At 56.1% G+C, this 23313-nt stretch overlaps 3 protein-coding genes across 3 annotated transcripts; 1 reads left to right on the top strand and 2 right to left on the bottom strand.

Moving 5' to 3' along the window:
* Positions 1–3572: 3572 nt before the first annotated feature.
* Positions 3573–10580, bottom strand: SPRED3 (sprouty related EVH1 domain containing 3). Its single transcript, XM_059904684.1, has 6 exons — positions 10514–10580; positions 8789–8969; positions 7477–7645; positions 7279–7358; positions 4974–5117; positions 3573–4238 (listed from the first exon to the last, which is right to left on the bottom strand). Exons 2-6 carry the CDS (start codon positions 8963–8965, stop codon positions 3573–3575), a joined length of 1236 nt encoding a protein of 411 aa, XP_059760667.1. The 5' UTR covers positions 8966–8969; positions 10514–10580.
* Positions 10581–12370: 1790 nt separating this feature from the next.
* On the top strand, positions 12371–15363 carry GGN (gametogenetin). Its single transcript, XM_059904705.1, has 2 exons — positions 12371–14256; positions 15179–15363. The coding sequence occupies exons 1-2, from the start codon at positions 12386–12388 to the stop codon at positions 15294–15296; spliced, it is 1989 nt and encodes a 662-aa protein (XP_059760688.1). The 5' UTR covers positions 12371–12385; the 3' UTR covers positions 15297–15363.
* Positions 15364–16189: 826 nt separating this feature from the next.
* PSMD8 (proteasome 26S subunit, non-ATPase 8) lies at positions 16190–21914 on the bottom strand. The gene is made up of 7 exons (XM_059905053.1): positions 21540–21914; positions 20443–20515; positions 20210–20312; positions 18859–19024; positions 17779–17879; positions 17142–17253; positions 16190–16425 (listed from the first exon to the last, which is right to left on the bottom strand). Exons 1-7 carry the CDS (start codon positions 21900–21902, stop codon positions 16288–16290), a joined length of 1056 nt encoding a protein of 351 aa, XP_059761036.1. The 5' UTR covers positions 21903–21914; the 3' UTR covers positions 16190–16287.
* Between the last annotated feature and the right edge of the window lie 1399 nt (positions 21915–23313).

Below are 23313 nucleotides of genomic sequence, written 5' to 3' on the forward strand. Positions count from 1 at the left end.
CGGTAGCTTGCAAGGCCCCACAGATTCTCCCTGTCACCTTTCAGCCTTCATCTCCTATGCACCCTCCTCCTTGCTTCCCCCCCTCCAGCTCCCTTGATGTCCCTCAGACTCACCAGGCGTGCTCCTCCCTCAGGGCCTCGCACAACTGTCCCCTTTACCTGGAGTGCTCTTCCTGCAGACATCCACAAGACTCCCTCACCTCCTTCAGGGCTTCATTCAAATGCCAGCTCCTTAGTGGGGACTCCCTGACCACCCCAGCTACAACTGCCTGTATCCCCCATCTCCACTTTATTTTTTCTTTATAGTATGTATCATTTCTAACATGTTGTCTCCTTCACTATAAGGCTCATAAGTTCCTTGTGAGAAAGGATTTTGTCTCTTCTGGCCTCATGGCTTGAGGGATCTTAGTTTCCCAACCAGGGATTGAAACTACACCCTTGGCAGTGAAAGCGATGTGAAGTCCTAACCACTGGACCGCCAGGGAATTCCCCAATTTTTGTCTGTTCTGTTCATTGCTTTATCCCCAGCACCTAGGGTGTCCAATAAAAAGGGTGTCCAATAAATGTAGAGTGACTGGAGGTATAAAATTCAGCTGGAGGGTCTGCTTGGGACTAAAGGATGGGAAGGGGAAAGGAGAATTTGGGTAGGGGACTGGTCTGGTGGTTCAGGAAGGTGAATGGATGGGGTGCATCAATGCAAATAAAGAACACAGGCTGAGACTTTGTCACAGACATTTCTTGGAGCCGATATCTCATGCCCCTCCCCCGATGACAAGGCTGGGTCTTCGGCCCGCATCATCCCCCACTACTTCAGCCTGCCCTGATAACAACATTGAGGTCACAGACTGGCTTAGAATCAAGATTAGGAAGATAAATGTCGGGGTGCTTCCCCCAAGTATGGGGGCCAAGCATCCAATCTGAGGGGCAAGCAGCTGGGAAATTGGGCCTGGGGGCTCCAGGGTCTGAGGTCTTCCTGGCTCCCAGGGTCACCCCTCCATGCACCCCTGATTTAGGGGTGATGAAGAGTAATCATGGATCAGAGGTGGGTATCAGCAGGGAGCAGGACTGGGAGACCTGGGAGAGGTGGTGCTGGGAGGTGGGAGCCAGGGAACCGTCCCCCAGCCCCCCACTTCATCCGCAGATCCCGCAGCACCTTACAGCACTCTGGTCCCCCGTCCCACCCCTCCCCAAAACGAGGTAGGTTAAGAATGGAGCTTCCCCCCGCCCACCACGGAAGGGAGGAGACCGAGGCACAGAGAGGGGGATGGGGACCCAGGCTGCCCCAGCCCCCAGTCCCTCCGCCCTCAGCTCTGGTGGGTCTGACAGTGATGAGAGCTGGGCAGAGTGGGGATGGGAGGGACACCCCCCTTTTCTCTCACCCATCCCAGGGTCTGCTTGAGAGAGCTGAATCTCACAGGTTCCGGATGTAATAAATAGTTAATAATTTAAAGGAAGTGACAGGAGGATCCATCCCTCTGGCCCCCTTGACCTATCCCTTGAACCCCCACAAGGCTATCCAAGTCTGGGTAATGAGGAAAGGTAAGTGCACATTTCAAGGTGCTCGGGACCAGATGCAGGTCCCAAGCCCGTACAACAATGAGATTGTGTTGCTCCAAGACCGTGATTCCCACCCCCCCATGCAGGAGGCCATCAGATCTGTGGTACACTAGAAGTCCCATTCCACTCAGGGGAAAGAGACCTTGGAATCCCCCTTCCCCAGAAGAGGACTCTCAATGGGCCATGAACCAGGCTTTCAAACTTTCTGAAACAACCCCCAACTCTGAAATGGAAGAGAAGGAGTTAACAGAGGGGCAGGTCATAAAAGGCTTGGACTAGGGCTAGGACTCAAAGTTGGGCTTGGAAGAGAGTCTGCAAGGCTGGGGTGTGTGTGTGTGTGTGTGTGTGTGTGTGTGTGGCCTTTGTGCCAGTAGAGCCATACCTAGTTGCCTTCGTGCAATGCACACCTTCCTCTGAGGGCACAGCATGGCCAGCCCCACTCACCACCTTGGCTGTGTGCCTTTGCTTCATGAACAGCCTGCACAATCATCTACAGCAATGCTGGGTCCTAGAGATGGGAGCAGGGGTGTTCTTGGGTGGTCCTGGAATCCAGGAACATTAGCTCAAAATGTTTTTTTCCCCTTAGGGTAAAGGGGTAGTTCTGTGGGATACTAGAGCATGGGCTGGAGCCCTTGGGACTAGAATTCCAGTGTCTGGGAACTTGGGGTTTCAGGGGCGTATGGATGGCAGGATTCAACCGGCAGCAGGTCTCAGGGGATGCACAAGCTGGGCCTGGGAAATATCAGGCTAGAGAGGTTTGAGTCCAAAGAAATCTGGGATCTGAAGGTGCTAGGGTCCCGGGGAGCCTCAGATCTGTCTCTGGTATGGAGGGACCAAGATCCTGGGTCAGGGACAATCCCAATATTGTTTAGGCTTGAGTCCTGAATTTGGGGGTCAATGGCACCTTGGGGTCTTGGATCTAGTGCTCCTAAAGTACCTTGGGGTCACTCAGGGGCAAGGGGTCAGAGGTCTGAGTTGCCATGAACATCCCATCTTGTGGGAGCTGGGCTCCCAGCCTTTAGTGGATTGGGGAATCTGTGGGTACGAAGAAGCCAAAGACTCCAGGACATCCTGGGGCTTGAAATGCAAGTCCAAGGAGGATTGGAAGAGGGCTATCTGAGGGGCTGGGACCAATGTCTTGGGCCCTGAGGTGTTGGTTGCCTCCAGTCTTACATCTGCGGGACTAGGCACCTCAGAGTCCTATATATGAAATCGAAAGCTCCTGGGAACACAGGCTTGGTGTTGGTGGTCTACAAACTTCTTTGATCCCTGGCTCACAGAGAATCTTGGAGTCTTAATTCTGGATCTTGGGCAGTGTGCGTGTGGGGAAGGGGGCTCTTAGATGGGTCTCCCAAGTCATTTGGGTCAGAGAACATCCGTTTGAGCACATCCAAGGACTCAGAGTATCTTAAGAGGATTCGGTATCTAAGAAGTCCTGGAGCCACAAGAACATCTCGGATACAGGTGCTCCGAGTTTTAGATGAGCATTCAGGAATGATCTGGGGGTGATTCTGGGTCTTAGGGTCTCAAGATCTGGGAGTAATTGTATACAGGCAGGGTCAGGTACCGGCAACTCCTAATTCTGGGGCTGTAATTTGAGGGTTCATGGTGCCAGGCATGACTGAGTCTAGACTGGTAATTTGAACAGGGAGTCAGGATTCAGAGCCCGATTCTCAGGGATCCGTGTGCTCCCCTGCCTGCCTGAGGTGAAGAGTCTGGGCATCCCTGGAATCTCCTCAGTCTAGGCCAGAGCGGGGCGGAGTGGGGATGGAGAATGGGGACGCCAGAACTCAGGATGCCTAGGACCTCTTGGACAGACATCCCAATGAAGCTGGTTCTGGGGTCTCTCAGTCCTACATTTGGGGTCCAGGTTCCAGGTCTGGGGTCTCTCAATCCAAACTCAAGCTCCAAGTTCCGGGTGTGCCTAGGTTTGGGTTTGGGGTCCGAACGGAGTCCGGGGTCCTGGACCCTCAATTTTGGGTCCTCGGTCCGGCTACCGGACCCACCAGGCCGTCCTCACCGCGCCGCCTCCTCGTGGCGACCCCCGCAGCCTGCGCAGCCGCATCGCGCTGCGACCCAGTGGCATGCGCGCAGGGGCGCGTAGCAGCAGAGGCAGGGCACGGCGAGGGAGAGCGCAGCCAGCGCGGCCCAGCGCGCGGCGGGGCGTGGGTGGCCCGGCTCGCAGGCGCACGGGTCCGAGAAGTCGCCCTCGGCATCCGACAGGCAGTGGTAGAGCAAGCTCTCGGCGCACCACAGGCAGCTGAGACGGCGCACCAGCCGGCGACCCGGGTCCGGGGCCTCGGCGCAGCGGCCGCCACGCCCGTCGGCGCGACGGCGGAAGAGCGCGCGGCAGTGCACGCAGCGCGCCGCCTCCTCCGCCTCCGGGGAGGCCTTGGCAGGCGCAGGGGCCGGGCCGGGGCCCGGGGGTGGGCGAGCCGGGGGCGCTGGAGGCGCAGCCTCGGTGAGAGGGGCGGGCAGGGCTGTCGAGGGCCCCAGGGCTGCGCCCCTCAACGCGCCGGTCTTGGCGAAGCGCACGACGCAGGTGGATAGGGCGAGGGGTGCGGGTGGCCCAGCTCGCCGGTAATCCTCATAGCCACGGCCGCCCCAACCCAGCCCCCCTGTCCCGGCCAGGGGCTCTGAAGGCTCCGGAATCCCCGTGAACGGTAGGAGCGGAGGGTAGCTCTGCGGGACCAAGACACAGGAGAAGAAGTTAGCGGGGTGTGTGATGCCCCACATCCCACCACAATCCATCCCGGCCTTAGAAGACCCGAAAATCCACAGACCCAGCCACAGGCCTCATTCATCCTAGGATCCTGCCCTGGGATCCTGACTGCCTGGGTCCGGTACTCAGACTTCTAAGTCCTCAGCCCACTCCCCTCCCAGGGACAGAGGACATCTAGGGACAGACAGAAGACTCCAGGCACCAAACCCACACCTTAAGGACCCAGTGGTCCAGGCTCTCAGTCCTGCCCTCTCTCAAGATCCGGGATCCCAGTACCCAGCCCCCTCTACTCTCAGATTCAAGACTCCTGGACCCCAGCCGTCTCCTCCTCCAGGACGCAGGAGTCTGGTCCCCAGGTCCCTTTTACCCCTTGGATACTGAGCCCCACCCCTCGTGAATTAAGCACTAAAGGACTCCTTCCACGAGTACCACCAACTTCCTAATATAGTCATTATCCGAGTCGTCCCCTAAACCTCTGTGGAACTCAGAACTTTCCAATCTCCAAGAGCGCAGGAGACGCAGGAAGCCCTCACCCAACCTTCCGAGGAACCCAGGCCTAAGCTCCCCCGCCATAAGTCAGGTCAGCAATCCCTTAGAATCTGTTTGTGGTTTCTTGCCCCTCTGCGGCCTCAGTTCCCGCCCACTTTCGGGACCCCAGCGCCCGGCCTTATTTCACCGGGGGTCGGAGGTCGCACCTGAGCTGACGAGCGGCGGCGCTGGGGGGGCGTGGCCGGCCCGAAGCCAGAAGCTGACTCCACGGTGACGATGGGGGCCGCCGCTGCGGTGGGAGGCGTCTCCTGGTGGCTGTGACTGGAGGAGGAGTCGCTGTCCACGTGGGACTGGGGGAGATTGGCGGCCTCAGAGCCGGGACCCCTGGCACAGCCGATGCCCTTACATAGACCCCCTCCCATTGTGAGCGAGGGCTCTGCGGCCAGACAGGCCTGGGTTCAAGCCCCGGCTCTGCCACTGACTGGTTGTGTGACCTCCGGCAAGTGAGCTCAGCTCTTTGAGCCTCAGTTTCCTCTTCTGTAAAATGGGGATCATAATATTGTCTATTCATAACGATGTGGTTAGGACCCACTGTAAAGGGCATAAACATGCCTGAAGTACAGGAAGAGCTGGAAATGGTTATTATTATTTGACTTTCTCTTCTTATCTGCTCAGCTCACCAACCTACAGAACATCAAATCATCCTCCCTTCTCAGAAGCCCTCTCCCTTGGCTGTCAGCTGCCTTCCTGCCTCCTTCCCACCACCACACCTTTACTGGGGCAGTTCCACCCACCTGGAATGTGTTCCTTCCCATCCAAACCAAGCTCTGTCCTTTACGAGCTTCTCAGACCCTTGGTTTCCTTTCTGTAACTTGGGAATAATTCCCACCTCATCCAATTACTATCTTCAATAAACATTCATTGAGCACCCACGACATGCCAGGCTCACAAAGGCCATTGGGAGGGTGTGAGATGGAGCATGGAGAGCACAGCACCTTTCCTGAGTAAGTGCTCAATAAGTGGGACCTGTCTGTGTGACTTTGTAGACCCACCTGCATCTCCCATTACCCTGGGAATCCCCCTTTTCTGCCCAGGGAACCAGTTTTGTTCCTCCAAGTGTTCTCAAGCAACCCCCACTGTACCCCAGCAAGTGCCAAATCGAATCCGACATTCTGTGCATTTATTCATTCAATCAATTTATTCAACACATATTTACTGAACACTTACTGTCTACCAGGCACTGTTTTAAGCATTGAAGATGCAGCAAGAAAGCAACAAAAGATCCTTGCCCTCCTGGAGCTGACATGCTAGCATGAGAGATGGACAGTAAAGTCATTGATAATAAAACTGTCTATTGGGAGAGGAAATAAGAAAAATATCTTAGAAGATGGGGATAAAGAGTAGGATAAGGAGAGCATTGGGAGATTTCAAACAGGTTACTCAGGGAGGGCCTCACTAAGGTGATGTGTGTGCAAAGCCCTGAAGGAAATAAGGGAATAAGCCATGTGGAAATTTGGGGAAGAGTGTTCTAAGACAGAGGACCAGCGAGTGCAAAGGCGCTGAGACAGGAATGTGCCTACCCTTTTGGAGTACCAGTAGGAGGCTAGTGTGGCTGGAGCCAAGTGAGCATGAGGGAGAGTAATAGGAGGCCAGATTATGTGGGATCTTATGTGCCACTGTGAGGACTTTGTCCTTTACCACGAGATGGAGCCTGGGTAGGGTTGTAAGTGGGAGATATCCATAATTTGACTTAGATGTCAGTCGGGTCCCTCTGGCTGTGTGTGGGGAAAGGAGATGGTGGGGAGGGGGCAGTTGATGATGAGCAGCTGATGAGATGGTCCAGTGGGGAGATGAGGTTGAACAGTAACCAGGTTGGAGGCACATTCCGATCATTTTGAAAGTGGAAGCAGGGAATTCCCTGGAGGTCCAGTGGTTAGGACTCAGCGCTGTCACTGCCAGGGCCTGGGTTCAATCCCCAGTCCGGGAACTAAGATCCCACATGCCATGCGGTGCGGCCAAATTAAAAAAAAAAAAAGAAAGTGGAGCCAATATTTGCTGACAGATTAGATGAGGGGCATAAAAGAGGAGAGGAGGCAAGGATGACTCCAAGGTTTGTACCCCTGAGAAGGATGGATTTCCCATTAATTTGTTCACCCATTTACTTTTAAGATTTATTAATTTTTATAGTGTACCTTAAATTTTTTTCTGCCTTTCCACACTAGAATAGAAGCTCCTCGAGGAAAGGGATTTTGTTTTGTTCACTGATGTATCCCCAGTGCTTAAAACACTTCTTATTCAAGGTGTTCAATAAATACCCTTGAATGAACGTATAAATCAAGATAGAACAGAAAAACTAGAATAACTGGGATCAAAGTTGACACTATTGTTTGGGCCCAAATTCGCGTCCCCAGCACGTGGCATGGCGCTGGATACACAGTAGGTGCTCAAGAATGTTTGTAGCATAGAAAGAAACCCCTGCCCTCCCAGCAGAGCTGCATCCTGGAGACTCACCGTCAGAGGGCAGGGAGTGTCTGCGGTATCCTGGGAAGGGGAGGAGGAAGAGGAGGAGGAGGAGGAGGGGGTGAGCGAGCCTGGGGCAGGGAGAAAGGCAGAGAGTGAGTTCCCTGGGCCCAGCTTCTCCCACCCCTCCACCCCAGCTCCCCCCCCGCCCCCCCCCCCACACCAACGCCCACCACCTGCGCCACTCACCTCGACCCAGTGCAGCCAGCGCTGCCAGCAGGCTCTTCTGGAACTCATCAGCCTCTGCCGGACTCTGAAACGTCAGCCCAAACTTGCAGTCACCCAGGCTCCAGTGATGGAAGATGGGGTTCACCTTGTTGTAAACCAAGCCTGGCCGCAGGGTACACTCCAAGGTAGTCTGAGGGGGGCAGGAAGGGGCCAGGTCAGATACCCTCTTCCAGCCATGCCTGTGACTTCCCCAGACTCTATACCAGAGCACCCCACAAACCTCATTTCTCAATCCTAGGTGTACCCTTGAACCCTGATCAACACCCCAATACCACTCCCCAACTTTACTGAGCACACCTCTGATACTCCAATATTTCCCCCAAACCCCTTGATCCCTACATTTTCTTAACCATCCCCCGCCCCATATCTCAATAGGAATCCCAAATTTTATTGAATGCTTCAAAAAATGAGTCAGCCTCCTTCTGATAGCCAATATCCCCCATTTGACTCAATCATACTCCCCAAATTTTACTGAACATCTCAAAATGTTATTGTTAGTACCCTTCTGATGCCCCAATAAGCTCCCCAAATATTATCCCCAAATTCTTAACAAACTCCCACAGATTTCCCCTCAGATGCTGGTCAACACCCTAGAAGTTCCCTCATCTTCTTGCCCAACACCACTATATTCTTTCACACCATTTCAAACCCCCCTACATTGTTCCTTCCGATCCTTGCTCTGAAATTCAACCCTTACCCCAAGCCTTTTCAAACGATCCAAACCTTTCTACTACATCCCCAGCTGAAACGTCAACATTCTCTTTCCATTTCAGGCCAGACAGCCCAGAACATTCCTGCTGAACCCACATTAGGATTGTAAACCCTATTGGACACTTCCAGACGGTCCCCCCACCAAATGCCTCCATATACTTAGGCAGACAGGGGCCAGTGGTGTAAAATCCTCGTGGTGAGGATCTCTGAGCAAGATGGAGCCACGGGGAGGGTTCTGAGCCGAGGAGGGATATGATCTGAGTCAGGTGTTAGCCCAGCCCCTTTTGAACAGACTGAGGTTGGGGGAGGGAGCAGGAGCAGGGCAAGGAGACCAGTGCGGAGGCTGCTGTGACAGTCCAGCAGGCAATGGCAGCGGACAGGACCTGCTTAATACCCCAAATAGTCCCGAAACTCCCCACTCTCAGACAGAGGACAGATGTACTTCCAACTCCATCCCACACCCCGGTGCTGGGAGATGACCTGACCTCACCTCTACATCCCCAGTCCCATTCCCCTACTTCCCCACACCCGCACCCTACCCCCACGCCCCAGGGTGGCTCACTTTCTGGTCCCGGAGGCGCTCCCCGTGGATGACGTAGTGCCCCTGGCGGGCCCCCCCCTCGGGCCTGGCCCCTCGGACCCGACATACGCTCACCTGGCTGAGGCCCCCGCCCCCCACAGGCAGCCAGCCCCCACTGGAGTCATCTCGGGCCATCACCACGGCTCGGACCCGAACCATGTACCTGGAGGAGGTGGGGGGACAGGGACAACAGGGTCAGTGAGCGTCAATCCTGCTCTCCTATTCAGTGTTCCCCCGACCCTCATCTCTGCTCTTCATCCCTCACAGCTGGATCTACTGCACTCTTAGCCACCCATACTCACCTTACCTTCCACACCCACCTCCTCCCCTAGGCCCACTGTCTCCCCATACCCGTCACCTCTCTTATGCCCACCTTCTTCCAGCATGGCTTCTTTCTTCCTTTTGCCATCTCTTTTCTCCCATGCCTACCTTCTTCTCCATATCTACCTTTTTTCTCCATACCCACCTTTCCTCCCTTTCCCCATCTTTCCCATCCTCACCCCCATAGCTTTGCTCTTCCACTTCCCTTCCTCCTCCTGCTCATCCCCTATCAACCCTGTCTCCTTCTCCTCCCTCAGCACGTACCCACAGCCCCACCCATCGTCCCCCTCACAGCTGGGTGCCTGCGCATATGTATTTTCTTAGAGCCCATCAACTCAGCTCCAGTCCCCCCTACACTGCCTCCGCACCCTGCCGCCCAGGCCACTGGCTGGGTGAGAAACCCAGGTTCTCTTCCCCCCCACCCCTTCCCGGATTTATGAATGAGACCGGATGCAAAGCTCACTGAGTCACCCAGCAACGGGAGATGGGCAGGGAGCAAGGAGAGAACCAGAAATGGCCAGAGACAGGCCGAAAGGGAGATGGAGGCAGAGGAAGCCAGAAACGGGCGACCGAGACACATCCAGAGAGCATTTCATTCACAAAAATCAAGCCTGCTCCCTCAGGCCCCTGCCGAGGAAAGGCAAGGGGCAGAGATTGCGGGGGGTGGGGGCGGGGGGAATTGATCCCTCCTCCTCTCCTTCCCCGCCCCAGCATCCTTCAGAACCATCTTACCCCGCCCCCCAGCTCAAGGGACTTAGCCCTCCGCCCAGTAATCGGGATCAGCGTCCAACCCCTCACTACCGCCGAGCGCAGGGACCTTGGCGCCCCAGACTTAGGGACCCCAGAAACGAGGTCTAGCCCCTTCCCCCACCTGCAGGCTGCCGGGTTTCCCCAGCCCTTGGGGAGGGGAAGGGGCGGCCGCAGCGCCCCCAGCCCCCTTTTCTCAATGGGATGGGATTTTGTGAATGAGCAGTCACGTGACGCTGCTTCCTTTGTCCGCCCGCCTCCCCCGACAACAGGTGAAGCAGAGAAAGAGGGCAGGGGTCCCCACCGCACCAGGGCCTACTGGGATGGGACGCCGGGATTTCTGGATGCCCTACGCTCCCCACACATGTTTCCCGGGGGGAGTGGTCCCCTGAGTTCCCCAATGGTGAGGGTCCAGTACGGAAATTTATGAATGGGGCGTCCTCCGAGGAAGTCCGGGCCCCCCAAATGGACACTGGTACCCCAAATGGCTGCCGCGCAGTTTGGGGGCCCCCACCCCCTTGTCCTTCCAGCCAGGGTCTGGAGGGCGCCCCGGTGGGCAGGAGGCGCAGCGCGGTGCCGTCTGCCCCCTCACCGTGACAGGCGGTCTGTCAGCCCCCGCCCCCTCGCCCCCCTCTGCACCTGCCTGCGAGGCTCCGGCCGGGCTCCGAGCGGTGGCGACGTGGCCTCCTCCTCCTCCTCCTCCTCCTCCTCCTGTTCGCTCCGGCTCCCTCGCTGGCTCCGGCGGCGCTAGAGACGGGCACCGGGAGCCGGGGCGAGGGGGGAGGGAGGGGGAACCTGAAAGATGGGTGGGGGGGAGGGGGCGGCTTGGGGGAGGGGTAAGCGCGAGGCAGGCGCACTTGCCCGCTGGGTCCTAGAGCCCGGCACTGGCTCTAGCGAACAGCCCCCCAGCCCGCATTTTCTCAGGATCCAGAGAGGATCCCCTACTTTCCCACCCATCCGCGCCATTGGTCCCTGAGGCTATGGGGACGGGGTCCGGGACGGAGCCTGGTCTCAAGGTTCTAAAGAGGCGAGGGTCTAAGTTTTGGGTTCTAAATGGGAGGGGCTGGGTGCCTGGCTAGGTTAGAAAAGGGGTGGGGCAAGAAGGGAGCATTTCCAAGGAGGCGGGGTCGGAGGACCTGGGGGAAGGAGAGGGGGAAGGAGAGGGTGAGGACGCCGAAGGCGCGGACAAGCGCGTGCGTCAAGAAAGGGGCGGGTCCACGGAGGAAGGGCCTTCTGGGCGGGCCCGAGGAAGGAGAGGGTCTAGGGAAGAGAGGTTGCCAAGTCCTAAGAGGGCGGAGCTTATAAGTAAATTGTCTTTAGGGGCTGGACGACGGAGAGCTCCAAAAGGGAGGAGCTACGTAGCAGTGTTTGTAATGGGCGGGGCTTCGGGAGAGAGACTAACGGAGAGGGGCGGGGCATTATAAAGGGGAGGGGCTTAAAGCGTTCTATAGGGGTGGGGCCTAGGACTACAAGGCTTGGGGGCAGGGAAGAAGACTCCCGAGTATTTCAAAGGGAGAACCAGGTTCGTAAGGGACCGTGCCCAAGCTGGTTCAAGGAGGGCGGGGCCTCGAGCCCGGGGGCGTGGCCTAGATCTCGGGGTCCGCCCTCGCAGTCTCGCCCACTTGCCTTCACCCGCACCCCCGTTCTTTTCGGTTATTTTCTGCTACGGCCGTTGCCCGCCCTGCCCTGGGCCCAGGGGGCCGCGGTCTGAACTTTGGTCAGCTGGAGGAGTCGGTGAGTGGGATCCTCTGAGCGAAGAAGTAGCCAGGACGGAGCTTGGGTAAAGGGGTGGGGCCTGAGTGTGAGGCCTGCAGCTAGACCAGGAGCGGGAAAAGAAATTTAGGACTAAAGCCTGGGAAGAGGGCAGGACCAAATGATCAACACAGAGAGAGAGATCTGAGGGTTAGAGGTGGTGACTGAGCGGTTAGCCTGACAAGAATACCGGGAATTTGTTAAGCGGAGGCGGGGCCAGACCTGGGGCGGGGGGTGTTGAGAAGGCCAGATTCCCTGACAATCGGGGCAGGACCAGAGGGCGGGGGCGGGGCCTGGGCCTCTGGAGCCTGGAGTCCGCGGAGAAAAGCTTGAACACTTTGTAGGTCTTATAGGCTACAGAGCACAACCATCATGAGTGATGTGGGCTGAATGACTGACAGGAAAGCGGGCAAGACCTGTGTCTTGGAGCTTAGAGACCTGAGACGTGGTCAAAGTGTAGGGATGTGATATGAGGGACCAGCCAGGGAGACAGGGACCCAACCTTAGTACACTAGGAGGATGGAGGACTAAGTATCTGAACAGCAACTGTATGGGGCCACGGGGAAGAAGATGTGAACATCAAGAGTCACGGAACAGGAATGCGGGGAGAGACTAGTGCCTGAGTGGATCTTGGAGGACAAGGGCGGGGCCGGTGCTGACGGATAGGACCAAGTACAGCCAGCCTCGTGGGGACCCCACAGCCCTGGCAGATTGACTGGCGGAAGTTTTTCTGACCACAGTCCCCGAACTCCGTCAGAAATGGGGAACGTGCAGTCGGAGCCGTCCGCGGGCGGGGGCTCCCGAAAAGAGCAGGCCTCGGACCGGTCCTCCAACTCCCGCCGGACATCACTTGTGGAGCCCGAGAGGACCCCCTCCTCCCCGGCCATGCGCCTGGCTCGCGGGCTGGGCGTCTGGTTCCCTGGCAGCTCCGCGCCCCCGGGACTCCTGGTACCCCCGGAGTCCCAGGCCTCACCCTCACCCCTGCCCCTGACCTTAGAACTGCCCTCGCCAGTGACGCCCCCTTCAGAGGAGGCGACTGCGGCCGCGGTCTCCACACCACCCCCGCCCCCCGTGGGGACCCTGCTGCCCGCGCCGTCTAAGTGGCGAAAACCCACGGGCACTCCGGTGCCCCGGATCCGCGGTCTGCTGCAGGCGAGCCATCGCGGCCAGGGCGACCCTCCCAACCTCCGCCAGCTGCCGCCGCCGCCCCGGCAACTAACCGGAGAGGACCCCGACCCTGTCCCGAGGGCCCCATCCCCGACTCCGCCCCCCTTGGAGCCGCGGAAGCCGCCACTACCGACACCTTCCGATCCGCAGCCCCCGGAACGCAGAAGCACTCCTGCTCTGGCCACATCCGCCGCAACCCCTACAGAAAGCCAGGCCAGGCACGGTAGCGAGGGCCAGACGGCCGGCGGAGCCCGCAGAGGGGCACCTCCCCAAGCAGGCGAGGGCGAAATGGTCCGGTCTGTGACCTTCGAGCCCGGCCTGAGCCTGTTGTGTAAAGTCACCTTCAAGTCGGGGCCCCAGCTGTCCCCTGCGGCGGCGTCGAGTTCCTTAGCGGCCAAAGCCTCTCTCGGGGGCAGCGGCGGAGGAGGACTCTTCTCCGCCGCCTCGGGCGCCATCTCCTACGCTGAGGTCCTGAAGCAGGGACCTCTGGCTCCTGAGGCCTCTCGCCCCTCGGGAGAGGTCCCTCGGGGAACTCAGGAAGCAGAGGGCGGTGATGGAGACGGCGAGGGGTGTTCTGGACCACCCTCGGCGCCTGCGTCCCACGCCCGGACCCTTACTCCTCCATGCTACACCACCTTCCCAGGCTCGAAGCCCAAATTTGACTGGGTGATCCCCCCTGATGGCCCTGAACGCCACTTTCGCTTCAGTGGAGCTGGCGGAGGCGTCGGGGCGCCCCGACGGCGCGCAGTCGCGCTCTCAGGGCCCAGGGGCTTCCCGCCGCCTGCGGCAGGGCAGATGCATCCACCTCCCGGGCCCCGGAGGCCCGCACCCGCCTTGCTGGCGCCGCCTGTGTTCATCTTCCCGGCGCCCACCAATGGCGAGACTGTGCGCCCCGGGCCTCCCAGCCCGCAAGAGTTGCTGCCGCCGCCGCCAGCGCCGCAGCACCCACCCGCGCCACCACCCACGCCGCCTCCCGCGCCGCAGCCGCCCGTGCTCCAGCCAACGCCGCTGCCCGTGGCCCTCCCGCCCACACCAAGCCCTGGCCACTTGGAGTCGGCCGTGGCTCCCGCTCCGGCTCCCTCTCTGCCCCTCGCCTTGGCCGCTGACCAGGCCCCAGGCCCGGCCCCACCCCCGGCTCCAGCTCCCACCGTGGCTGAGCCATCCCCACCTGCGGCCGCGCCCGTCAAGGTCCGCACGCGCCGGAACAAGGGTCCCCGCGCAGCCCGGGCCGCTCCGCGTGAGAATGGCGCGCCTGGAGATGGTCCTCGCGAATGTACTGCAACTACTGTGACTGACAGCGGTGGTGGAGGGGGTGGTGGCAGCGGGGCTCCTCCAGCGGGGACGGTTAACTCGGGCGCCGCGCGCCACTGGCCATCCTTCCAGGTGCTTAACTCTTGTCCCTTCAAGTGTTACTGCCGCCACCAGCCACGCCATCGCCGCCTGCCACGCAACGTGTCTGCCTGGTGAGGGGAGGTCGAGGAGTAGGGAGGGGAGGCATACCCTTCCAAGTCCTGAACCCGACTTTCCTGGAGTGCCCCATTCAACCCTTTGGCGTCCTGACCCCAGCTGACCCTAGACCCTCCCCTTGGCTGCATCTCAAACCCAGCTGAGCTCCAACCCTTCAGAACCAAGAGGAGCCTTGGTATCATGCTGATCCCTGACAGAGAACACCTTGGCCCCGCTCCTTAGTATCCAGACCTCCATCGTGACCCTTGACCCTCTTATTACTCTCTGGAGCCATCAGGGAGGGAAAACTGGTCCCAGCTGGCCTGACCCTATTCACTGCCTTGACCCTGTCCCTGATGACATCAAGAAGGACCACATCCCAGGCTCTTCAGGGATGGGATGGGAGATGATGGTCTTCTGGAACCAAACGGGTATAAATGCAGGCCTCCAAAGGAAGCCCCAGGCCTAGCCCCCCAGACTCCTTACCCCTCCAGCCTTTGGCACCTTCTCCCGACTGACCCAAGACTTTGACCGCCAGAGGGCACTGATATCCCAGTCCTTGTGGTGCAGAGGTTACTCCTGATTCCGCAGATTCAGGGGAGACACTGCATCCTCCAGTTACCTCTCCTTCACCCCTAAATCTCAGGATCTGGTCATCAGGGTCTGTCTGACCCTGGCTCCTGAGGAACCTGAATAACTGGGAGACCCTCTGCCCTGGTACCTCTGGGGCTCAGCTGGGACCTGAAGGGGGAGTTGGGAGAACTACTATCACCAACCCTCAGCCCCCTTTCCTACTAAGTTTAAGTGGATACAGCCCTGCCCTAAACTACCTTTGGGATATTCAGACACGGTCCCTTATACAGATGGAGAAAGTGGAGCCTAGGAAGGGTAAGGGCCTGGCCACATAGCCAGGTCCTGAAGATTCTACCCTCTCCCTAGGCTGAGCACACCCACCAACCACCTGAGTGAGCCACGCTGGGTCACCACCATCACGTTGGCCGGCTCCCTGGTAGCTGGGCTGGAGCACTACGACTTGCAGGCTACCCATTCCAACTGAGTGCAGTCTGCTCAACGCCCTCTGCCTTCCTCTCCTTGACAATAAAATAACCATCCAGATGCCTAGATGCCTAGATGTCTGTCAGTCACTGGCTAAGGGTTGAAGGGGTGGGGCGGGGCAGAGGTCTCCATGAAAGCACCACATCCTGGCCACAGGAGGCTGGACCCAGACTAGCAATAAGAGAGGTTCCATTCATCCAGCACCTGGACTGATGCACCCAGGGGTGAGATGTTCTCATTCCCCTTAATACCATCAGCTCCATTTCCAAGCCGATCTGGTGCCAAGCACAGGGGTTCAGTGCAAATCACTCTGGAAAGCAGGAATGATCATTCCCTTTCTGCAGCTGGGGAAACCGACTCTAGGAGACTTTCTTGAAAATCCCACAAACCACAAATGGCTCAGCCAGATTTGGACTCTGCCTTAAACACCTTCTTGAGAACTTCAAGGCAGGAAACAGGCTGGGAGGTGCAGGAGGTCATAAGTCACAGCACTGGCTCAGAAGAGTGGGAACCAAGGCAAGCCCATGGCAGGGCCCATGCCTTCTGTTCCACAGAGGTCCATTTAGCATGTCATTTTAAAAAACTGGTTTAATTCATTGCAAACATTTTTCAAAATCAGGACACTTCGCCCCCTTCACTGAAACACTCTGGTACGTTGGTCTGGCCTTTCTGTGTCCACAGCTGCCTGCAACAGTCCCTCTACCCGGGGCCTGTGCTCCCCCCGCTGTGCCACTGGGCCCCCACAGTGGACATCTGTGTTTGAGACCTCGAGCAATGGCCACTGGATGGAGGCTGACCCAGGGTTATCTCAGACCTCCTAGGGCCCCCAAACCTCCAAGTTCTTCAGAGATAAGAACTTACGTCCCTACCATTCCACTCGGGGAGACAAGGGCCTAAGAGAGAAAATGTCAATCCACCTTTATTGGGGGAAACCCTGCACTGCAACTGCCTTAAATAATGCAAGCTCTGCTCCACCCCAGTGCCTGGTGGGCTCAGACGATCATCTCCAGCTGCCGGGCATACTCGATGACCTGTTTGGCCAGCTCCGTGGAGGGGATGGTGGTATCTTCCGGCTTCTGCTGCTGGCTGGCAAAGCTGTAGTAGTTGTTGAGGCCCAGGACCCACCCTCGCTGCAAGAAGGGAGAGATGAGATGGGTCGGTGATCACACAGGCACCCTCCCCTTACCCATGTGGGCCCTGGCTCGCTTTTCTCACCAACCCTACTCTACCCTGCACAACCCTAGGCAAGTAACTTCACCTCTCTGTGCCTCAGTTTCTCCATGTTTGAGATGGGGACCCTAATCACACACTTTTCTGGGTCTGCTGTGAGGATTCAGTGAATCAAAAGTGCTGAGAATAGTGTTTGGACCAGAGTAAACGATCACTAAGTATCAGCTGTCACAATCGCTCAAGTTCAATTTCACCTCTTCCAGTCTGATCTTGACCCTCCTCAGTCACCAGGGCTATCGCACCCCATGCATCAGCATCTCCAGGGGCACTGCTCCCACACAAATACCCCAGACCAAATGAAGCAAAGTCTTGTGGGGAAAAGCTGCAACCTCCAAGGAATTCTGATAAGCCCAGCAACCAACATATGCTAAGCCTCCACCTGCACCTGGTGCCAGGTGCTGGGCTAAGCTCATCCCACATATTAAACTCTAGCCCCTTTCTACACGTAGGGAAACTGAAGTTCGGAGAAGTTCGGCAACTTGCCTGAGGTCACACAACTGGATTTAAACCTGGGCAGTCTTGCTCCAGTGTCCCTCCAGGCCACCCCACCCTGCTGTTAGTGAGTGCACCCCTTGGCTCGCTGGTCCTGTGGTCCCTTGCCCTCCACCCCAGCCACCTTCTTGGCGTAGTCTGTCATCTTTTTGGGTGTGTTGAAGAAGAGGATCCGGGTGGCCTCAGTGAAGAGGATTTTTTCATAGGCCTTCTCGATGCACCCAGCAATCTCATCCCTGGGGGAAGATGAGATTCTCATTACTGAGCACAGACAACTCTCCAGGCCCTGTCCTCTCAGGCCGGACCCTTCAGTTCAGCACTGATGGCTGGAATGTGTTACCTGCCCCGTTCAACCAATCAAGGCTCAGGTGAGAGTAGCTTGACTAGAGTTGCAAAGCTAGGGCCACAGTAGGGTCCACACTCAGATCTCTGGGACTCCTGGGCCCACACTCTGAGATGAAGCTATATGACTCGTGGAGCACTTCCATGAGAAGCAGCAGGGTCTCTGTCTGCTGAGTGCTGTCTGGGTGCCAAGTCCATACTCAGGGTCTGATGTCCACAGGCATACACATATACAGCCCATCGTGAGATGAGGGCTCTTACCCCCATCTCACGACCAGTTCCAGTTCACAGAAAAGGAGACCTGATATGCCCAGCTTCCCCAGATCACAAGTGGCCAGAATGGGATTTAAACACAGAGCTGTCTGACTCCAGAGTCCAGGCTCTTTCTAAACTCCACACGACCCTGGCCCCCCACACACCTGATAGTGTCAAGCAAGATGTCGATGAAGAAGGTATAGCTCTCAGCAGGGATGTTGCCTTTGGCCAGGAACACCTTGTTGTAGCTGCCCTCCATCAGGTACTGCAGAGAACAGGGGTGAGGAAGAAGAGAGGGTGAGGAAGAGGCAGCACAGGGGCCTACCCGCTGAGGCCTCACCATACTCCCAGTGCCTCCATAATCTACACTCTACTAGAACACTCTCTGCCATACAATCACCCATTCCCCATGCAGACTGGGTCCTACTCTTCCCGGAAGCCCTCCCTGGTTTTCACACACACACACACACACAAACACACACACTCTCCAAGCCTGCCCTTGGTTAGTATCTAATTATCTATTTTCCAGGAGGGAGACAGAGCTGGAGGCACCCCAAGCTCATTCCTCCACATCTTTGCCCAAGCTGTGCTGCCCCTGCCATAAATGCCCTCTCTCCCATCCTCTCCCCACAGCGAAAGCCTCCCATGAAACCTCAGCTCTAAGAACTACTTCTTAACCTTAGGTACTACAGCTCTTCCTTGACTCTGCTCACCTTGCTCCAGAAACCGTCCTCTTTGCTGCCCCTCAAACACACCAGGCATGTTTCTGCCTTGGGACCCTCGGACTGGCTGTTCCCTCTACCTGGACCATTTTCCCCCCAGATGACCACGTGGTTGGGTTCTTCACCCCTTTCAAGTCTTTCTCAAGTTTCATCTTTTCAGCAAGGCATTCCCTGACCACCCTGCCCCTGCCCCTCCACCCTCCTTCCTGCTTTATTTTTCTCCACAGCATTTCACATCTGACAGACCATATACAGGTTATTTAATCTTTTTGTTTATTGTCCACTTCCTCACCTGAATGTCATCCTCACAAAATCAGAGATTCTAACTGTTTTGTTCACTGTAGAGTCTGAAAACCAACCACAGTGCCTGGTACAGGGCTGGGGCTCAATAGCTGTTGGACAAATGAGTCCATAGGCTGAAAGATGGGTGAACCCTCTCATTTGGGAGGAAGCCCTCCCGAATGTCTGTCCCTGTACCACTCCCTTTAGCCAGGCCCTCCCCTCCCCCTTCCTCAGCCTCACTTGCTCGAGGGACACCGGATGCTTGATGTATACATTGGTCTGGATGTCCTTGGCAGGCAGACGCTCCAACTCTGTGTGGAACTCAGCCACCCGGTTCTGGGACAGCAGGAAGAGAAGGTTGAGGCCCAAGAGCTGGTGCATGTAGGCTGACTCCGGGAGCTGCTCCCTGTGGACCAGGGTGGGACACCAAGGTAAGGAGGGCTTAGGTACCGACCAAGCGCCCCACTCCAGGCTTCAGGGAACCTGACGACTGCCTGATGCTCTCTCCTTGGAGGGGTATCGAGTCCTGGGTTTTCAGATGAAACTGAGGCCCAAAGAGACATGAAAAAGTCACAATCATATAGGCCCCAGAAAGTGACCTCACACCAGTAAAGTGACTTAGCCTCAGTTTCCCCAACTGTAAAATGGGTATCACCACAGTACCCATCTGACAGAGGTGGGTTAAATAAATAAGGGTTAAGTTATTAAATGATTTAATCCAGGTAGTGATTAGAACAGTATCTGGCCCAAATAAATACTATATAAGTGTTAACTATGATTATGATATTAAGAATCATCACCTTCACTTTTTGGGGGAAACTGAGGATTAGGGAAGTAAAGTCATTTGCCCACGACCATATAATCAGGAAATGGCAAAATTAGTTTCAAACTCGGGTTTGTCTGGTTTCTGATGTCAAATTCTTAATCATTAGTCCATGCAAGCCCCATTCAGTTATGAAGCCATTCAGTTTCATATTCAACACACAGCCAGTGAGTCCCTGCTCTGGGCCCGGCTCCATGCTAGGCAGTGCTGGGACACAGCAGTGACTAAGACCCTTCGCTTACAGAAGACTCACAGTCCAGTGGGAGAGACAGGGCTGGGATGGGGGAGACGCAGACAGACAGGTCCGGGCTGACACAGCCCTGGAGGCCACAGGAAAGAGCCTGGTCTGAAACCTGAGGGCTATGGGGAGCCAAGACCGGTTCTAAGCATATGATAAACATGGTCAAATTTTAGTGTCACAAAGAACCTACTGGCTGCCATGGAGGGATGAATCTGAGGGGACAAGGCTGGGGCCAAGGCAGGTAAAAGGGGATAGTGGCTACATTGGGGAGTGGAAATTTAGAGAGGGAATGTGAAGGTGGAGACGGACTGGAGCGCAACAGAGACTGGATGGTATAATCCCAGACTCAGGACCTCCAGGCCAACCCCTAACCCTGAGGCTTCTGGCGACACAGCTATGCAAAGGGGTAATTCCCAAGTGAAGGAAGATGTCTCAAGTGGCTAGAGCAACAAGGATAAAAAGCCATCATGTAACACCCCCGCACACACACACACGCAAACCAAATTAGGGACAGGGCCCATCCTCACTTGTAATCGAAGTAATAGCATTTGAGCTGGGCCATGTACCGCTCGAAGGAGGGGATGTCCTTGCGTAGGATACTCCACTGGGCCCCGATCTCCAAGATGTCACCTGTAGGTAACAGGGGAAGCTCTCAGGAGGTGACTGTTCTCCGACCCTGACCACCAGTGCTGCCATTCCTGCCATGACCACAGCCCATAACCACCACCACCACCACCACCCCAACCCCAGTGACACTCACGGGCCAGAATGAGCTGCTGTTTGGTCAGTTTGGTCCCTGTGGTTGGCAGGAAGTTGAGCTCCAACAGAACCAGCTGACGAGGAGGGCAGGGGAAGGAAGGAAAGAAGATGGGACTTCAAGTACAGGTTACTTACCTTCTTCTAGGTCTTGGTTTTCCCTCCTAGAAAATGGAGCTAATCATCATCCCTGACTCATAAGGTTGTTATGAGTATTAAAGGAGTCAGTCCTCATAAAGCCCTCAGATCAGGGCCTGGGCACATGATGAGGGCTCATTTAAGATGACCTTATATTGCAAGTATTAATAGATCCACTGGGGAAACGGGAAGGCCACTCCATGCCTGACCCAATGGAATCAAGGGGTGGGGAGACACTAGCACCTTCAATTCTTTGGCAATCTTTTCCCATACTTTGGTGGGCTGGGCCCAGCTACCCCCCTCCATCTACACCAGGGAGGAAAGGGTGCTAACCTCTTTCCATAGTCCAGCCCACACACCATCCCTTATCAGATACACCCCCGTCAGCAACTTGGTCCAGCCCACTGTATTTGTACTCTCTCCCAAACACACTTGGCCTGAAGCAACCCGAGCCCCATTCTGGTCCTCTACTATAAGAATATTTTTCCTAAGTTCAGTCTTGCCCTCACAACTTGGCTGGGCCCCTCTCCCCACAGACGCATCCCTAAGCCCCAGATTTCTCAGATCCTAACTTGACCTGGTCCTAACCAGGAACCCCATCATCTCAGCCTCCTCCTTCCATCACCCTGTCCAGTCCTCATTCCCCACTTGGTGTCGTCCAGAACCCTCCATCAGAAAAACTCTGACAGCCCCGTCCTGCCACTTCAGCCAGCTAGGTCTCCAAGCACCAAAATTTTAACTTCTCACTCGTCTGTGCCAGAAACACTCTTTCCGTCACCCCCCCACCGTGGGGCCGCACTTGGTCCATTCCAGACCCCTCTCACGTCTTCATTCCTCCAAGCCCGCACTTTGGCTGTTCCAAATCCTTCACCCTATTGGATCGCCCAGCCCGTCCTAGTCGTGTCGGCGCTGCGGCCTCCCCCTGGGTCTGGACCCCTCGAAGCACCCCCGGCCGATCCCTACCTTGAGACGGCCGAGCTCTTCCCCGCACTTGCTAAGATTGGGGCTTTTACGGTTCCATTCGCCCTTGAGTTGCTCGTACATGCCGGCCGCGGCCTGCAGGACTGCGCCCGAGGCCGCCGCAGGCCCCGAGCTCGAGGCGCCCGCCACCCCGTTCACCGCCGCGGCCGCCATCTTCCGTGATGCGGCAAACCGCCCTCCCGATTTACGGCAGCGACGCCTACATCGCCTCGCCCGGCGGAAGTGGGGCCGAGAGGTGGAGCCCAAAGCCGGGGGCGGGGCTGCGACTGTCTGCCTCCGCCTGCCGGGGTTAGCGTTCAGTCGCTCTCGGGGAGGTGCCCTCGGAGCCCGGCTTTTAAGGAACATGTTAGTCGGAGCTCCGCCTCTGCTGTCACTCAAGATGGCGACCGGAAGTCGCCACCTGCCCTAACTGAAAATGGCAGCGGTCGCAACGCCTCCCCGCCTCCCGTAGCCAATATGGCCGCCCTAGCTTCAGCGTGGGCTTTCGAGATGCTACGTTTCTGTCTTGGAGATTACACCTGCGTGGCAGCTTTTCTAAACCAAGAGGTGGCGGTGGTGGAGCCATTTGGATAGCTGTGTTATTCTTCCCATGTTACAGACAGGCTTTGAGAGGCTGGGTAAACCTCCAAGAGACTAACGGCTGAGATTTGACCCTAGGTCTTTCTCTCTAGTCTCTCAGTGCGTGCGTCCTTCCACACTTTCTCCGAGCTTGTACGAATACGCACAAACTTTACAAAAATCATCCAGTCTTAATGACTTTAAATGCCACCATATATGCGGAGGATTCCCAATTTTTTTTTATCCCTACCCCCGATTCTTCCATTTATATCACACCCGCCTATTTAACATCTCCACTTTTTCTCAATTCTCTTGTCTCCATCATTTAGAATGTCAACTCCATGAGAGAAGGGGTATTTATCGGTTTTCTTTACTGCTGTATTCCCAGCACGAGGCAGACAGTCAATGAATATTTGTTGAATGAGTGAATGAGTGGGTGTGTAAACAAGTTGTGTCTTCCCCACCCCCACCCCCCAAGCTGCACCGGTGGCTTGCGGGGATCTTAATTCCCCCACCAGGGATTGAACCCTGGGGCCATAGCAGTGAAAGCCCAGAGTCCTAACCAGTGGACTGCCAGGGAATTCCGAAGTTGTGTCTTTAAAAAAAGTTTTTAAAGAAAAACTGCATCGTACTATACATATTTTCTAAAAAACACAGTGCTTTTTAGCAATACACTAAAGACATCTCTGGAGATCAGTGGGCATATTTCTGACACTTTAACAAAAACGGCTGCATAATATCCCACAGCGTGAATATACAATTCATGTAATGGTTCCCATATTGATGTTTGTGTTATTTTTGTTTACTTGTTTGCCACTTCTAACAATGCTGCAGTAAAGATCCTTAAGGTGAGGGGAGGGGGAATTGGAGGAAGGTGGTCAAAAGGTACAAATTTCCAGTTATAGGATAAATAATTGGGATGTAATGTACAACTTGATGACTACAGCTAACCCTGCTGTATGATATATAGGGAAGTTGATAGGAGAGTACATCTTATGAGTTCTCACCACAAGGAGAAACTGTTTGCCTTTTTTCTTTCTTTTTATTGTATCTATATGAGAGATGGATTTAAGCTGGACCTATTGTGGTAATCGCTTCACATTACATGCAAATCAAACCATCATGCTGTATGCCTTAAACTTACAGTGATGTATGTTAATTATTTCTCAGTAAAACTGGGTTTGGATTTCTGTACTAA

The sequence above is a fragment of the Balaenoptera ricei genome, chromosome 19 (assembly GCF_028023285.1).
Source record: "Balaenoptera ricei isolate mBalRic1 chromosome 19, mBalRic1.hap2, whole genome shotgun sequence".
In the NCBI taxonomy this organism is placed as follows: Eukaryota; Metazoa; Chordata; class Mammalia; order Artiodactyla; family Balaenopteridae; genus Balaenoptera; species Balaenoptera ricei.

Bases quoted from the DNA above. Each gene is read 5' to 3' on its own strand.
- SPRED3 (XM_059904684.1), bottom strand. From the start codon at position 8,965: ATGGTTCGGGTCCGAGCCGTGGTGATGGCCCGAGATGACTCCAGTGGG. The intron at 7,646-8,788 runs GTGAGCCACCCT...TGCCCCCCTCAG, and splicing joins AGCGCCTCCGGGACCAGAAA to ACTACCTTGGAGTGTACCCT. The intron at 7,359-7,476 runs GTGAGTGGCGCA...TCCCTGCCCCAG, and splicing joins GCTGGCTGCACTGGGTCGAG to GCTCGCTCACCCCCTCCTCC.
- GGN (XM_059904705.1), top strand. From the start codon at position 12,386: ATGGGGAACGTGCAGTCGGAGCCGTCCGCGGGCGGGGGCTCCCGAAAA. The intron at 14,257-15,178 runs GTGAGGGGAGGT...CCCTCTCCCTAG, and splicing joins CCACGCAACGTGTCTGCCTG to GCTGAGCACACCCACCAACC.
- PSMD8 (XM_059905053.1), bottom strand. From the start codon at position 21,902: ATGTTCCTTAAAAGCCGGGCTCCGAGGGCACCTCCCCGAGAGCGACTG. The intron at 20,516-21,539 runs GTAGGGATCGGC...CCTCCTCGTCAG, and splicing joins AAGAGCTCGGCCGTCTCAAG to CTGGTTCTGTTGGAGCTCAA. The intron at 16,426-17,141 runs GTGGCTGGGGTG...CCCTTCTTGCAG, and splicing joins TGACAGACTACGCCAAGAAG to CGAGGGTGGGTCCTGGGCCT.